General features: G+C 39.5%; 1 protein-coding gene across 2 annotated transcripts in view; it reads right to left on the bottom strand.

Annotated features, from left to right (window-relative positions):
• IQGAP2 (IQ motif containing GTPase activating protein 2) overlaps positions 1-17,371 on the bottom strand; it is a 285,569-nt gene that overhangs the window by 8,718 nt on the left and 259,480 nt on the right. For both annotated transcript variants that reach the window (XM_079917126.1, XM_079917125.1), the window contains 4 exons: positions 14,630-14,732; positions 13,731-13,872; positions 3,778-3,865; positions 1,412-1,624 (listed from right to left, as the gene is read on the bottom strand). In XM_079917126.1, the coding sequence (XP_079773252.1) occupies positions 1,412-1,624; positions 3,778-3,865; positions 13,731-13,872; positions 14,630-14,732 (546 nt within the window). The remainder of the gene's footprint in view (positions 1-1,411; positions 1,625-3,777; positions 3,866-13,730; positions 13,873-14,629; positions 14,733-17,371) is intronic.

The raw sequence follows: 17,371 nt of genomic DNA, 5'->3' as shown, positions 1-17,371 counted from the left end.
TTTTTTTTGGCCGCCCCATGTGGCTTGTGGGAATCTCAGTTTCCTGACCAGGGATCAAACCTGGGCCCTTGGCAATGAAAGTGCAGAGTCCTAACCACTGGACTGCCAGGGAATCCCCTATTTTAGAAATTAAAAAAACAATACACTTTTTAATCTGAAAAATATTTCTCAAGATTTGCAAAAACAACTGGGGTCTCAAGACTGATTGAAAAAATTCAACATGGATAACTATTACTTGGATTTAAATAGAGTTCCTAGAACATAAAGTTGACCAAGCTGCTTACAGCTTACGAGAGATACGTTATATTTAATCTTACACACACACAATTCTTTTTTTTTGTAATTCTAATTGGTAAATTAAAAAAATGTTTCATTTAAGAAAATGGTGCCTGTTTAATACTATTTTTCCTTTGTGGACAGTTAAAAAAGATTCCTCTAGGAATCCAAAGACAGACAAACACATCCTTCTTGAGTAAAAATTCTTCATTAAGTAGAATATTTTGGGGGATGCCTTCATGATAGCTTTTTGCTTTTTCCAAGACAAAAGCATCAATTTCTCTACTACACATTCCCTAAGAGACATATTTTCCACCCCAGAGCTATAGAGAAAAACGTTACTTCCCTTGAGTCACTCAGGCTGGGAGGAATAAGCCTGCTGCCAGGACTGACCATAACTTTCCGAGGAAGAATGAAGCTGAGTGCGTTTCCCTCCCAGAAGTTAAGAAAATTTATTTTTTTTCTGATCATGTAACTGTCCTTAACCTCCAGACCCATTTTAATTTGCATGTTTGGATAAAAAGAATGAAAAAAAATTTTTTTAACCCAAAATATATACTTCCTTATCTTTGGCAAACAGATCTAGCCTTTTCCTGTGATGTTTCCTTGCACTAATTCGATATCCTTTTCTCAGGAAGTTTCTCAACTGTCAAAATACGGGAGGAGAAAACAGAAACTAACTTTTAAGTCTGAACTGCATTCAGGCTAAACTGCTTAGAGGAAAATTCTCAGGGACACAGAGGTACCATCTCAGTGGCAGGTCCCATGGGCAACTGGGTTATATGACAACTAACAACTCAAGAGAGAACTCTCCTAAAAGTGTCACTTTTAAAACTAGTACCTATTGTTTAAAGCAATTTGTTTAAAGCAATCGATGAAACTTGTCTATTACATTTCCTAAGCATTTACGTCTGGTGTGTTTCAACTCTTCTAATGACTTGGGGGAGTTGTGATTATTCTCTATGAAAAGTCATCAACTTCTCTGAAACCTTAAAAAATCTGTAATACTGAGGAGGACAGGAACGATATGTATATAACTATGAATTCCTCATGTCACCTCAGAGTCCCAGCATGTGTGTGACCAATGATTAACACGTCTGCTAAGCAAAGGAGAAAGAATACTCTTTCCAGCAACCTTGGCAATCTCATTGAGAATGTCTTGGTATTTATTTTTGGATGACACATGTCCAGTCTGTTCCAATGTCCGAAGATTCCTCTGGATTTTCCTCTTCTTCTGCTCAAGAGGCAGCTGTGCATCTTCAACCATAGACTGGCTATGCTTCATGTCTTCGGGAGTCCTGGAATCTAAAACTGCACGGCTCACCATGTCTGCGGCATGATCTAGCTCCTGGAGAGGGAATATCAAGATGTTGACTTATCTCTGATGCCCTAATCTCAAATTCAGAAGCTGTACAAGGCAAGTTAATATCAAAATGAAAGAGGTCCTCGAGCCAAGGTCCAGAGACAGAATTACAATACGTTCTTCATGGGTTTTGAAGTAGGTCTTTGGGAAGGAATTACTTTGTTTTTCTGAGAAACATAGCAGTGGTGGCAGGCCTACTTTGAGCGAAATTCTAAATAGCTACTTTATTGCTAAGATGACAAGTTACCTTAGTAATGGACAGATTATGAGGGATAACTGATATTTTATAATTCTCTGGATGGAAAGATATCAGTTTTGGATACGATAGTCCAGATGAGGAAACTAAAACTAGATTATCCACTAAAACGTGGCCATGAGAACCCTGAACTAAACTCTAACATCAGCCATATTTACAGAGATTCATAAGCTGTAAAGGCTTTGTTCTGGTAAGGGAATCATTCTCAAACTTCCGACTCTGAAAAACCTGCAGGGTTTCTTTGAACCAAAGGAAATTAAGAGTATTCTAGCACGAAATAAGTTTCCAAATAAATGATAAGTAAATAAATGAATCAAGACAGTTTGGATAGTTTGTTCAAAAAACCAGTAATAACAAGAGACTGGTGATCTTCCCATGTCACAATCAGACAACTGATTGACACTGTAGACAAAGTCTAAGAATATAAATGACAGATCAACTTTATGGACACAGTAACAGTAAACCAGGTCAGCAGTAAACAGTAACAGTAGCAGCCAATATCGTTGAGAACTTAATATGTATCAGATATTATTCTACCCACTTAACATGTTTTAACTGAGTTATTCCTGAATTGGGTACTATTATTATTATTCCCTTTTTGCAGTTGAGGAAATCAAGGCATAGAAATATTTCTAAGTGCCTAGAGTTACAGAGCTAGGAGTTACAGAGCTATACTTGATCTCGGAAGTCTTCACTCTTAGTGACTAAGCTACATTTGGGGAAAATAAAATATTCATTAAGAATTAAAATTCTCATACTCAGTAAAATATTCTACCCACCTTGTTTAAAAATATTCACACATTAACAAACATCAGATAACTTGACATTTTATATATATATATATATATATATATATATATATACTTTTATTAAAAATTGTGACAGAATGATTTCTTGGCAACCAATTAAATTAAGAATGATTCAGGAAATTACATGTAGCCCAGCTAAGAGTAACTAAATAGATAATTTTGTTAGCGTTTGTTTAGGGAGTGGCAATTATCGAAACTAAAGCAATATCACTGAAATTAATTCAGAACAAACTAAATAATGATGCATTTTCAAGGATGCTGATAAAAGGATTATTGCAAGATTGTTATTAAAGTTTAATAAACTTCAGTTATTTACACCAGGATAATGGTGCTCTGACCTAATGGACTCAAGACGTTTGCTTCCAAAGCATTTGGAAAAGAGTTTTAATGTGTGGGACATTTCTTCATTTCTTCAAGTTAGCAAAAGCATAAAATATGAAAGGTATTTTTCTGTATCCTGTCGACCAGAATGATCTCTTAAGTGACTTATTTGCCCATCCACTGCAATGAATACAGTCTTCTTTTTTTTTTTTTTTTTTTTTTTCGGTACGCGGGCCTCTCACTGTTGTGGCCCGTCCGGTTGCGGAGCACAGGATCCGGATGCACGGGCTCAGTGGCCGTGGCTCACAGGCCCAGCCGCTCTGCGGTATGTGGGATCTTCCCGGACCGGGGCACGAACCCGTGTCCCCTGCATCGGCAGGCGGACTCTCAACCACTGCGCCACCAGGGAAGCCCAGTCTTCATTTTTAAGTAGTCCATTCTTCTTTTCCTTTGTTTCCTACACTCACTGTTCAAAGTTTACAATGAACATTCAGAGGCTTTGAAAGGCCCAGCACTATCTTCCTAGTCTAGGACAAAATTATTCAGCATAAATTCAGTGCTGCATTTTTCTATTTCATTACATTGATATTCCATGGATTTTACATATAGCTGAACTCGGTTGAATTCCTTACTTCCAAACTGTGTCAGATACAGTTTCTCTGAGGTAACCATAAACGTTTGGCACAAAGATTTGTTAACAAAATCAACTCGTATCAAAGGTCCTTATTATTTTACACTCTAAGGCCAATTACCTGTTTTGTACTTGCTGGTGTCTCTAAGATTTCTGACAGTGTGCTCCCTGGTTGGTTCCGGATCACATCAATGATCAGCTTTTTGGTCCTTACAAAATACAGAAAGGAGAGACAGGTTTTCAGACAGCAGTCCTAATGCACAAAAATCTGCTTCTCCCAAGGGAGTGAACAAGCACCTACAGAGATGAAGCCTCAAAGAGAATCCCTTAAAATAAAGCCATCTCACGGAACTCCACCACATCTGCTTTAAGGCTCCCCAAAGTTTGCGAATGCTTAATAATCGAAGTCTGGGTTTTATATGCTTGATGTTGTCAGATTATAGTGTCAGTATCATGGGCACAAGTATGCCATAAGATTCCTTATCTAAGTACCTGTTCTTCTTTTTAGACCGAGACTACTTTTTGACGAGAAGGAAGGATGATTTGGCCCGTGACTGTGGAGGGTGCAGGAAAGGTCCCCCTTTCCTAACTTGAGTAACATTTAAACTTCTGAGCCTGTTGAAAACATCCTAAGCCTTTAGGAGCCAGAGAAGCTGTTAGCTTTCCTGCTCTGAGAAGGTTATGAAACACTGTGAAGGCCAGTGGGAGCCCAAGTCCTGTGTGGGCTGTGGAGGCTTCGGCTGCTGGATGACACAGCAGCCAGGAAGATGGGTGTTTGGAAGCCTCAGGTCTGGTGGCGGGACAAACCCATCGGGTGGCAGAGAACTGAAGAGCTGCTCGGTAACAAAAGCTGGAAAACCCCTCTGTTAGTGCTAAAACCATCTATTTTTTCATATGTGTTCTTTAGGGTAATCAGCCACCCTTTACTAATTAAAGATCAGGTTATGGAACTATGTAAGAAGATTTTAACATAAAAGGCAAATGGTCAAGTGTGCTCCCTTTTACATAAGTGGGAACATTATTGGACATCGAGTCCCTTCAAAAAAAAAAGTGGGGGGGAAACATAAACAGAAGTTGCCTTAAATTACAAACAGGTCTAACCAACAACATCTGAAGTTTCACTCTCATTGCGTTGAACCTCAGTTCTTTCCAAGGCATTACATGGTATCACTGGATGATGAATTTCTTCCTCAACTACAGCAGAAAATGTTCACACGGCATGAAAATTGGAAAATGAAAATAAAACATTGTTTATGTTTTGAAGCATTGGGGCGACTGCTCCCAAAGAACAAGAGGAAACTTTCAAAGAGAATTCCAGATATATTATTCTTGCAAACAGGATAAAATCCAATAAACCATCTGTAACCATTATTTTTCTCCTTTCTGATTTATTTCAAGTCTGTATGAGAAGAATGATCACAACCATTTCCTCTGGCCCATGACCCTTCGCTGCTGGGGATTTACAGGCTGTCTGGGAATGCACAGAGAAATGCTCCCCCAAGAGTCAGAGGTGGGCACACAGCTCATTACAGGCATGTGGGAGACGGCCCTGTTCCTGAGGCTTAGGGAGCCAAGTATCTATCCTTTCTGTCCCACACAACTCCCTCCTCCAATCATCATTATAAATGCATTAAGCTGGAACATCGAGTTAAAAATAAAAGCTCTGGGTGATTTTAACAAATGTAAATACAGTGACTGTCTCTTATTTGAACTAATATTCTAGGAATGACTGACGATATATGCTTCCAGGAAACTCCCAGCTCGACTCTTTAGACGCTATCTGATGACCAAAATGACCAAGGTCACTCAAGGATGCCCTGCTAGGGACAAAGAATGTTTATTTGTTCAGGAGTGGCTGGAGGACAAACTGCTCACACAGCCTTTCTCTTGAAATTCTACTTTATGTCAGGCCTCTACTGGAACCCACTGCCAAAGTTCTACCCCAGACATCTTACACGTAAATCACCATCCAGTTTCATGACAGGGAGCTCAGTACCTCACCCTATGGTATGCCTAATGGTTAAGAACACTGAGTCAGACAGATCTAAGGTTGAATCAGGGTTCCTGTTGCTTAGAAGGTGTGTGGACTTGTGCAAATTATAAAGTCCCTATGGTGGGTTTTTTTTTTTTTCATTTATGTAATGGGAATCTCTCAGGACTGAATGACAGATGCACGTAAAGCCTCTCTCTAGGGTCTGACATGTGGTCAGCACTCACATGGTCACTAAAGCTGTGCTGCCCAAGATGACATCCACACTGGTCAGCAGGTGGCCAGTGGGCACTTGAGACATGGCTGGTCCAAACTGAGATAAGCATTAAGGGCAAAACACACACCAGATCTGGAAGGCTCAGTATGAAAAAAGGAATGTACCATGTATCATTAACAATTTTTTTACACTGATTCCATATTGAAATGACAACATTTTGGATATATTGGGGTAAATAAATATATTAGAATTAATTTCACCTGTTTCTTTTAAAAATGTGGCTTCTAGAAAATTTAAAAGTAACTGTGTGGCTGACATGAAATCTCTGTTGGCAAGCACAGCACTGGAACAGCCCATTCTTAAATGGGAAGCCCACTCTGAGAGGCCTGCCTTCCAGTACGGTCCACTCACTGGACCCAGTGAGTCACAGGACATCAGCACCGAGGGGGACCTTGGGCAACAGTCCAATCCCTGATTTTACAAATGAGTCAGCTAAGACCTAAGAGGTTCAATCGTTATAGAAGGTCACATCCTATTTTCTAGAGTGGCAGGAAACAAGTTGATTTCCCCTTCCTCCTCATCAGCCCCTCATTAACCTGCAGAGAGTGCCAGAATTGTGTCTATGTCCCCTCTTCTCTGTTTTCCAAGGGAAACCCCTCAGTTCCTGAAACCTCTTCACAATAGGAGTTAAAGAGAGTTTCCAGTCCTGCTCACATTTCAGTTTGCCAATGACTTTAAGACATGTCCCCTCCCCAACTCAATGCAAACACAATATTCTAGATATGGTCTGACCAGCATAAATCAACTGGTTCAAGCTTTGGCCCCATGGCTGTTCATATAATAGGTAAGACAGGCTGGTCAAACTCTGCCACCCTCCCTGAATTAGGAAAGTTAAGAAAAAAAGAAATACACCAGGGAGTTTCTTCATCACAGCTCTGCTCAAATCCCATGGTCAATGAATGAGACCGCCTGGTGCTTGTAAACTGGTGTGGTCCCTCAGGTTTGGCCATTGCACTCAAAGGGTGTCTGTTATCACATTCTGACCAGGACCATTCCTGAGCTTCCCTCTCTGCCATCTGCCTTACGGTGTGCCCAAGGTTGAAAAGGAATTGGTGTTTGTGGAAGCTAAAAAATACTTCCAGGGCTTCCCTGGTGGCGCAGTGGTTGAGAGTCCACCTGCCGATGCAGGGGACACAGGTTCGTGCCCCGGTCTGGGAAGACCCCACATGCCGCGGAGCGGCTGGGCCCGTGAGCCATGGCCGCTGAGCCTGCGCATCTGGAGCCTGTGCTCCACAGCGGGAGAGGCCACAACAGTGAGAGGCTCGCATACCGCAAAAAAAAAAAAAAAAAAATTCCAATTGTTTAAAATTCTAATAACATGATTATACATTTTTATCACCAGACCTTGAATATCTCCTTAGCCATTTACTGCTCATTTACTGCCAGCTTGGACTACAAGCAAGAAAATCTTGCAACTGGGATGATGGATGCCTAAACTGAATTATGTGATAGGAAAAAAATTCTTAAGAGATGACAACTAAAGCACTCAGGCAGCTAAGTATGAATAAAAGCCATCTATAATGCCTTCTACCTACACACATACTTTCATAGAAAAGCAAGCTTAATAAAGGCCAAAAGGATCACATACTATAAGTTGAATCATAAGTTATAATGAGATAGATTTTCTTTTCTTTTTTTTTTAGTTTATTATTTTTAGCTGCACTGGGTCTTTGTTGCTGCGCGCGGGCTTTCTCTAGTTGCGGCAAGCGGGGGCTACTCTTCTTTGTGGCGCATGGGCTTCTCATTGCAGTGGCTTCTCTTGTTGCAGAGCACAGGCTCTAGGCATGTGGGCTTCAGTAGTTGTGGCTCGCAGGCTTCAGTAGTTGCGGCTTGCGGGCTCTAGAGCACAGGCTCAGTAGTTGTGGCACACGGGCCTAGGTGCTCCACAGCATGTGGGATCTTCCTGGACCAGGGCTCGAACCCGTGTCCCCTGCATTGGCAGGCAGATTCTTAACCACTGCACCATCAAGGAAGCCCGAGAGAGATTTTCCATTGTACAGTTCTTTATAATTTATAAGGTGTCACTGTGTGACTTCATTTACTCACCAGAGTCCCCCCTTTCCCATCATCTCCCCTCTTCTCCATTTGATGGATGAGGAAACAAATGGGGAAGTGATTTGCTGAGTCCAACGGCTAATGTGTGAGATTGGGGCTGTAATCCCAGGTCTCCCTAGGACTCCTCAACCAGGCTCTTTTGTTCGTTTGTCCTTTTAATATCACCATGCTTGGTAGTATTAGCAAAATGGCAATAGCCCAAACCGAGGCTCCCTATTCCATAAAGATATGGAAGGGAAACAGAAATAGAATGTTTCTTCCTATTCCACCATGTGCCTTCATGTCCCTTACTCTATGCCATTCCTTCTCTGTGGCCTGGGAAGCAATGCCCCAGCATCAGGTATACAATAACTGCTCTGCTATCATTCTTATTATTTATTCTATGATCCCTAAGAGTGCAAAGGACAGTGACCTTGCCCTCAAGTTGTAAAACCTTGTGATCAAGAGTGTAGGCCCACTTCCCATCCCGTGTGTGGCTCTGTGTGGAAGAGCTGGGAGCTGCCGAGGGAAGGTTTCCTTTTGGCGCTGACCCAGGAGAGAGAGATCCAGGCTCAGAACTCCTTCTCCAGCTTCACCCTGTTGAAGCTGCGGCACTCCAACGCCCTGGGCGGGGTCAGCCTAGGGGCCAGGTACGTGGGGCACCTCCTTCCCCAAGGACTAAAGCCCAGTGGACATTGGGTGCTGGAGCTTTTTCTCCTTTTCCTTGTTTTTTTTTGAAAAAGAAACACCTATAGAAGAAAATAAATGTACTTTACTCACTCCCCCACAAAAAATAAATTAAAAAAAAAAAAAAAAAAAAGAGTGTAGGCCCAGAAAGATTTAAGACTGTCTGGATTTGAACCTATGCCCCACTTACTAGCTATACTACCAGGAAAGGGTTTTTTTTCTGTTCTGTGCCTAGTTTTCTCTTACATAAAACCCAGGTAATAACCTCTACCTCTTGGAGTTGCTGAGAGTATTACATGACTCATGGATGTTGTTATGTTATACATGTTGTTATCTGTTATTATCTATACCCATATCCATAGGACAGTCCCTGGTACATGGTAAGTACTACACAGGTGTTTGGTATTATTATCATCTTCATCCTCATCTAATTATTAAGAATTATGAAACTAGCATGGAATTAAATTTACAAGCATAAGGATTAACAGTGCCTTATTCAGGGACCCTCATGAAGATGAATTACTCATCACGGCAAAGCTAGTGATTTTGTAATTAATAATAAGGGGGGCATTTTGAAAGTTAAAAACACAACCTATTTAACAAGGAGGCAAAATAGTTTTTTGATAGAGAAAAGCCAGTTATTTTTATCCCCAACAGCTCTGCATTCCATGACTGTCTACTTCTTAGTAACTTCTGAAAGGCACTGTCTGATTTCAGTTAAATTTGGTTCTCTAATGAAGAGTCTCAAGAACTATATTTTATGTTTGAGTTAGGAATTTGGTTTATTGCTTGGAAGAAAGTCATCCCCATAAGAGTTTTCGAATCAGTATTTCCAAGTGTCTATCAATGGAACATCAATGGCCTATGAATTTAAAGCATGTCAGTGCCCATCTACTTGCTTCCCATAATTTTAGAATTTAATTTCCTCACCTCAGAGATAAAGACTCAGACTAGGTGGTCTCCAAGCTCCTTGTCAATGACACATTTTATATTTACCTGTTAGCATCAAGATTTTGAAATATATACTTAAGGTATAATGTATTTGGAAGTAAGGCTAGCCTAACATCATGGAGCGAACTCTACTGACTGTTTTGGGCAATACCCAAATTCCACTTTTGGGGAAGGCTACTTGGTCAGTCTTCATTTCAAGTTGTTATCCACGATGATCCACTGGGCTGCTTAGTGAAGGGCTCTGCTAACAGCAGGATCTTGAAGTATGCCCAGAGGAAGGCTTTCTAGACCCCAGAGGCCTATGAAAGCAGTAAATTATTGAATCTATTAAAACATTGGCCCAATAGCCTTTTTTATATAAATGTAAAAGTTGATCCTACAGTTCACATGGAATTGCAAGGAACCCCAAGTAGCCAAAAGAATCTTCAAAAAGAACAACTTGGAAGACTCATACTTCCCAATTTCAAAACTTACTACAAAGCTACAGTGATAAATGCAGTGTGGTACTAGCATAAGGATAGGCATATAGATCAATGGAATAGAATTTAGAGTCTAGAAAACCATATATGTATGGTAGATTGGCTTTTGACAAGAGTGTCTAGACCACCTAATGGAGAAAGAATAGTCTCTTTAAGAAATTGTTGTGGAAAACTGGGCATCCACATGCAAAAGAATAACGTTGGACCCCGACCTTCCACCGTACACAAAAATTAGCTCAAAAGGGATCACAGACCTAAATATAAAAGCTGAAACTATAGAACACTTTAGCAAAAAACACAGTAGTAAATCCTCATGATCTTGGATTGAGCAATGAATTCTTATGACACCAAAAGCACAAGAAACAACAACAAAAAATAGATAAACTGCATTTCATTAAGTTAAAAAACTTTTCTACAGAAAAGGATATTACCAAGAGAATAAAAAGACAGCCCTGAAATAATGCCATTTGCAGCAACATGGATACAACTAGAGATTATTATACTAAGTGACATAAGTCAGAAAGAGAAAGACAAATACCATATGATATCACTTATATTTGGAATCTAAAACATGACACAAATGAACCTATCTATGAAACAGAAACAGAATCACAGACATAGAGAACAGACTGGTGGTGGCCGGAGCGGGGTGGTGGTGGGGCTGGGGGAGGGATGGAGTGGGAGGTTGGGAGCAGATATAAGCTTTAATATATAGAATGGATAAACAACAAGGTCCTACTGTATAGCATAAAGAACTATATTCAATAGCCTATGACAAACCGTAATGGAAAAAATATATTAAAAAGAAGAATGTATATATATAACTGAATTACTTTGCTGTACAGCAGTAATTAACATAACATTGTAAATCAACTATACTTCAATAATAAAAAGACAACCCATAGAAGGGGTGAAAATATTTGCAAATCATATATCTGATAGGGGTTTACCATCCAGAACATATAAAGAACTCTTACAACTCTGCAACAAAAAGACAAACAATCCAAATAAAGAATGGGCAAAAGATTTGAATAGACATTTCTACAAAGAAGATAGGCTGACAAGCACATGGAAACATTATTAATTATTAATCATTAGAGAAACATTATTAATCATTAGGGAAATGCAAATCAAAACCACAATGAGATACTACTTCATACCCACTAGGATGGCTATAACAACAAAATAAACAAAACAGAAAATAAATTTTGGTGAATTATGGAAACATTGAAACTCTCATACTTTGTTGGTAGGAATATAAAATGGTGTAGCCACTGTGGAAAAAAGGTCTGGCAGTTCCTCAAAACAGAATTACCATATGACCCAGCAATTCCACTCCTAGGTGTATACCCAAAAGAACTGAAAACAGTATTCAAGTAAAAAGATGTATATAAATGTTTACAGTAGTACTATTCACTATAGCCAAAAGGTAGCAACAACCCAAATGTCCAAGATAAATGTGGTATGTCCATACAATGGAATGTTATTCAGCCAAAAATATGTTGAATAAGAGAAGCCAGACACAAAAGGCCACATATTGTATGATTCCATTATATGATACTTCCAGAATAGGCAAGTTCATAGAGACAGAAAGCAGAAAAGATGCCCCAGGGTCATTGGGGAAATGACTGCTTAATGGATACAGGGTTACTTTTGGGGTGATAACAGTGTTCTGGAACTAGACAGTTGTGATGCTTGCACAACATTCTGGACGTACTAAGTGCCACTGAACTGTATACTTTAAAAGGTTAGATTGGTAAATTTTATGTTGTGTGTATTTTACTACAAAATACAAGAGTAAGTAAGTAAATAAATAAAACCACTGGCTGGCTCTACTTGGAATGGTGATTGAAGAAGTAGACAGTACTTTTTTCTAGCGTACAGTGGGGAGGGAGTCACACAAGGGCTGAGGCAAGTAGGACAATGCACCAGGCCTTCCTGGCTAAGCTGCACTGCTGCCCCACACACCTGACTTTCATGGTTTTGCTTTTGAAATGTGCACTCCAAAAATTCACAGAACCATGGGGACTCAGATTCAGAAATAAGTATAAATATACACGATGTTCAGACTATTTGATATTTTAGACTACCCAAATCATGATCTCCATTCATTAGTGCAGACATTTGAGTTGACTGCATTTAGAAAATGGTGCTCAAGTAACAGACAAAATTAATTATGAAAAAATTTCTTCCTGTTACTTCTAAAGGACAAAGCTTATGAGATCACAGGATTACTGGCCTAATTTAATTTGCATGGTGGAACCACAGGATCTGTATTTCCAGTTACCTTTGTAATTGGCACATGCTCAGAGGAACCCACGGAGTAGCTTCCACAGTTTTCTCCCTTTTTTCTGTTGCCCTGTTCTGAGCTGTCTCTGCAAGTGCAATCTGACTTCATCATCAGTAGTTTAAAGGAACTGCCCTCAACTCTTATGAAGCCAAGTTTGTGTAGGAGTCCTGCGTCCCTCAAGTGAGCTGTGCTCTCCAACAGACTGCAGACCCCCGGAAGGCAGGGACCCTTAATGGCTTGCTCACCGCTGTGTCCTCAGCCTCAAGCCCAGTGCCATGGACACAGAGTAGATACTCAAGTATTCGGCTACGTGAACAAACAGATCCTTAGAGATAATCGGAGCACAAAATAAACAAGCTTAGTAGAAGAAGCACCTATGTACATATTCCAACATAGCACACTAAGTTTTTTTTTGTTTTTTTTTTTGCCATTTTCATGGGATTGAATATCTGGAAAAAATCAACTAGAAATGAGTACTGTCCAAAGCCTGTCAGTGGCAGAACAGAAAGGTCCTGTAGCAAATTAAAACAACCTCAGAATTCAGGGCCTGTGCCTTGGAAGTCATGTGTGAAGTATTATTTAAATACTTATTTATTTCCTTTTCTCCCCATTTCCCATTTCCATTCTCCACCTCACCCCAACGTACAACTGTTCTAATGTGCTAATGCGAATCCTTTTGGTTATATTAGTTCTTAAAAACTGTATTGTTTGGTGAGCACCTGGCTTTGGTTTAAGGCGTCTCGATTTATGGTGATGGATCATTTTTTCTTACCCTGTATATACAGGACTGATGTGGAATGTCCATGGCCTTGACTGAAAAAGTACAGTATTAATTAAAAGTGTGAAAGCTTCGCTTGAAATCTTTGAGAACAAGAAACTGGGTATAAATAAAGTCAAAGTTGGTCAAGATATCCAGGCTTAGTTTAATAGGCAAGGTGTCTAATAAATCAGATAACAGCATTATGTCTTATCGTGTGTGCCTTTTACGTTAACATTTTATACCAGAAAATTAATTAGGTTCAAGGTATTTCCTTGACTGTTCTTTTGACCACTGAAACAGATATTTCCTTTCAGCTACGTGAGGCCTTTCACCAGCTGAGTTAATCATTTCTTAAAGGAAAGGAATCAAATTACTACAAGGAAAACTAAAACACAAGATAGGCTTTAAGAAAGTATCATGATATTTAGTTCCCTCTTAAATTACAAAGAGTCTACTATTCCTTAGTTAGATGTTTGATGGATAAACATAATGTATTTCAATATTTAGATATTTTAAAATGGATTATTTGAGGAATTAGCCTTATTTGAATTTGCATGGTTTAAGATGCATAATTGGAGACATGTGCTCTTTAAGCTCCAAACTTACTTGATCATGAGGCTTTGGCCATCTATAGCTTCACCATCCCCTATGTCGTACTTGCTGGTCAGGAAAAGGGAAATCTCAGTCTTTGCAAGTTGACTTAGTGTGTTTACCTTGTCAGGGTCACTGGGGTCAACAGCTCCTTCCCCTGTAGAATAAAATATTGTTATTTTTCCAATTCACTGATTGTGACAGTGGCATCAACAATGTAAGATAAAGGTTCTGTAGGAAACATGGGCTCGGTAGTTGAACAGGAGATCATGGTCCTCAGAAGAAAACACATTCCAGGGCTTCCCTGGTGGCTCAGTGGTTGAGAGTCCGCCTGCCGATGCAGGGTTCACGGGTTCGTGCCCCGGTTCGTGAAGATCCCACATGCCGTGGAGCGGCTGGGCCCGTGAGCCATGGCTGCTGAGCCTGCGCGTCCAGAGCCTGTGCTCCGCAACGGGAGAGGCCACGGCAGTGAGAGGCTCGTGTACCACAAAAAAAAAAAAAAAAAAAAAAAAAAGAAAACACATTCCAATACACTTTAAAAAATCTCGGAATTAAACATTAAAATAGCATAGGACATCAATATTCGAAATTTGAAAAAGATTACTAAAAGAGAGAACTGTTAATAAAAGACACCATTGGAGAACATAGCAAGGAACGTCTAATAAATTTCGCTCTTTTTCTTTCTTTATGGTTGACAAATCGTTTTTGATGTATCTAGAGCTTCAAGAGTATCAAATTGTTTGATAATCTAGCACACTAAGAATTACAGAATCCTTCATGTAGGAAGGGGCTAGTGTAGTTATCCTTTAAATAAACAAGTATTAAATTAAAAAGATTTTTTGATCTAGGATAGGAAAACCAACCAACCATCCAACCAACCAATCAAATACAAACCAGAGGGAAGAAGCCCTTACCAAGGAAAGATTCCACATTAGGTACCTCTCCCAGCAATTCCAAAAGTTCATTCAGTAAGTCATTTTTTTCAGGGGCAATCGCATCCTGGTGTTCCAACAGGAGCTTTATATAGAAAGCAACACACATACAAAAATAAAAGTCAGTTCTTAATGGCTACCATATTTACATAGTTCCCTTCCCAGTTTTTCATAATAACTTTTTTCTGATATTGTTTGAACCTTAAATACAAGTCTGACATATATTAAAATTAGAGACCACAGAGAGACACAGCTTGCATTTTATCTTAGAGGCAAGTGCCCACTCTTCATCAAGAAACTGTAGTTTTGTGAAAGGTGTTCATAAACACTCTTTCAGCAAGATCTTGCAAGATCTGCCAAGAGGCAGCCTTCTTCCACCTAAACCCTGTGCTCCCTCCGTGTTTATACAAAAGTCAAAGTTGAGGGATAAATTAGGAGTTTTGGATTAACATATACACACTACTATATATAAAATAGATAACCAACAAGGACCTACTGTACAGCACAGGGAACTATGCTCAATATTTTGTAATAACCTATAAGGGAAAAGAATCTGAAAGGCTACATACATAGTAGTCTGAATCACTTTTCTATACACCTGAAACTAACACAGCATTGTAAATCAACGACACATCAATAAAAAAGAGGAAAAAAAAAGTCAAAGTTGGGGAAAGAGTCTAAAACAACACACAAGTCTCTTGGCTAATACGGTAGCAAACTGTAAGGGCATTTCCATAACTCTTCAGAGAAAAATTATTCGGTAATCAAACACTATATATTTTTTCAAATCACCACTATTAGCTATTTCAATGTCTGGCATTGAAGATCTTTCATGGGTATGGATAGCAGAAATGCCCATATGATTCCTTGGCCTGAGACCTAGATGTACCAGCTGGTTCTTCCTTTCAGAATGCCAAAAATGGATTAAGGGGAACACTGCTGGGTGTTTGCCAGGTCTTAGAGGAAACATAGTAACTCTGGGGGCACAGCTATGAAAACACAGCTGCTCTTGTTTTCATTTAGAGTTAAATTAAAACAATGTTTCCAAAGTGTGGGACTGGTATCCCTGGTGATGGGAAATCTAATTTTAGTTGTTTTGAGTAGCTAACTTACAAAACACTGAATCATATAATAAAATTAGTCTTTTTCATTTTTAATCTCTTTTCTCTCAACAGCTTTATTGAGATACAATTAACACACCATCACATCCACGCATTTAAAACCTATGATAACGACGGTTTTTAGTATATGCAAAGACTTGTGTAACCATCACCACTATCTAATTTCAGAATATTTTCATCACCTTAAAAGAAACTGTGTACCCATTAGCTGTCACTCGCCAGTATTACCCCTTCCTCCTGGAAGCCATTAATGTACTTTCTGTATCTATAGATATAGCTGTTCCGGTTGCTTCACATGAGTGGACTCATACAATGTGTGCCCTTTTGTGACTGGTTTCTCTCACTGAGCATGATGGTTTCAAGGTTCATCCAGGTTGTAGCATGCATTTGTTCCTCTTTATCCCCGAAAAAATTTTCCATTATATGGATATATTGCACTTCATTCATTCATCTTTTGATGGACATTTGTTTCCAGTTTTTGGCCATTATGAATATGCTGCTGTGAACATTCATGGACCAGTTTTTGTGTGCACATGTTTTCATTTGACTTGAGCCCATACCTAGGAATTGCTTCATCACATAGTAACTCTGTTTAACATTTAGGAATTGCCAAACTGATTTCCTAAGTGGCTGCACCATTTTGCATCTCCACCAGCAGTATGTGAGAGTTTCAGTCATTCTACATCCTTGCCAACATTTATTATTACCTGACTTTTTAATTCTAGCTATCCTAGTGGGCGTGAAGTTATCGCATTTTGGTTTTGATGTGCATTCCCTGATGACCAATAATGATGAGCATCTTTTCATGTGCTTATTGGCTATTGTATATTTTCCTTGGAGAAATCTCTATTCAGATCGCTTGCCCATTTAAAAATTTTATTTTTATGTTTTTATTTTTAACTGTAGTAAAATACACAACATAAAATCTACCATCTTAACCATTTTTTTTTTTTTGGTACGCGGGCCTCTCACTGTTGTAGCCTCTCCCGTTGTGGAGCACAGGCTCCAGATGCGCAGGCTCAGCGGCCATGGCTCACGGGCCCAGCCGCTCCGCGGCATGTGGGATCTTCCCGGACCGGGGCACGAACCCATGTCCCCTGAATCGGCAGGTGGACTCTCAACCTCTGTGCCACCAGGGAAGCCCTGTTTTTATAGTAGCCGCCATAATGGGTGTAAGGTGGTATCTCATGTTTTTATTTTTTTATTTTTCCAAACCAAATGATAGATTTATAGGCTGTCTCTATTATACAATGAGGCAAAATCACTGTGGTTTTGATTTGGATTTCCCTAGTCATTAGTGATGTTGAGCATCTTTTCATGTGCTTGCCAGCCATTTCTATATCTTCTTTGCAGAAATGTCTATTCAGGTCTGTAGCTCATTTTAAAATTGGGCTGTTTTTTGTTGTTGTCAGATTGTGAGAATTCTTTACATATTCTGGATATTAACCCTTTATCAGATACAGTATGTGATTTGCAAATACTTCTTCCATTCTGTAGGTTGCCTTTTCACTGTGTTCATTGTGTCATTTGATGTACAGTTGTCCATTTTTAAATCAGATTATTTAGCTCACCATGGAGTTGTGGGTTTTCTTTATGTATTCTG

Source organism: Stenella coeruleoalba (genome assembly GCF_951394435.1).
Source record: "Stenella coeruleoalba genome assembly, chromosome: 3".
Taxonomy (NCBI): domain Eukaryota; kingdom Metazoa; phylum Chordata; class Mammalia; order Artiodactyla; family Delphinidae; genus Stenella; species Stenella coeruleoalba.
The sequence above is the reverse complement of the archived record's forward strand: the minus strand, read 5'-3'. Positions and strand labels throughout refer to the sequence as shown.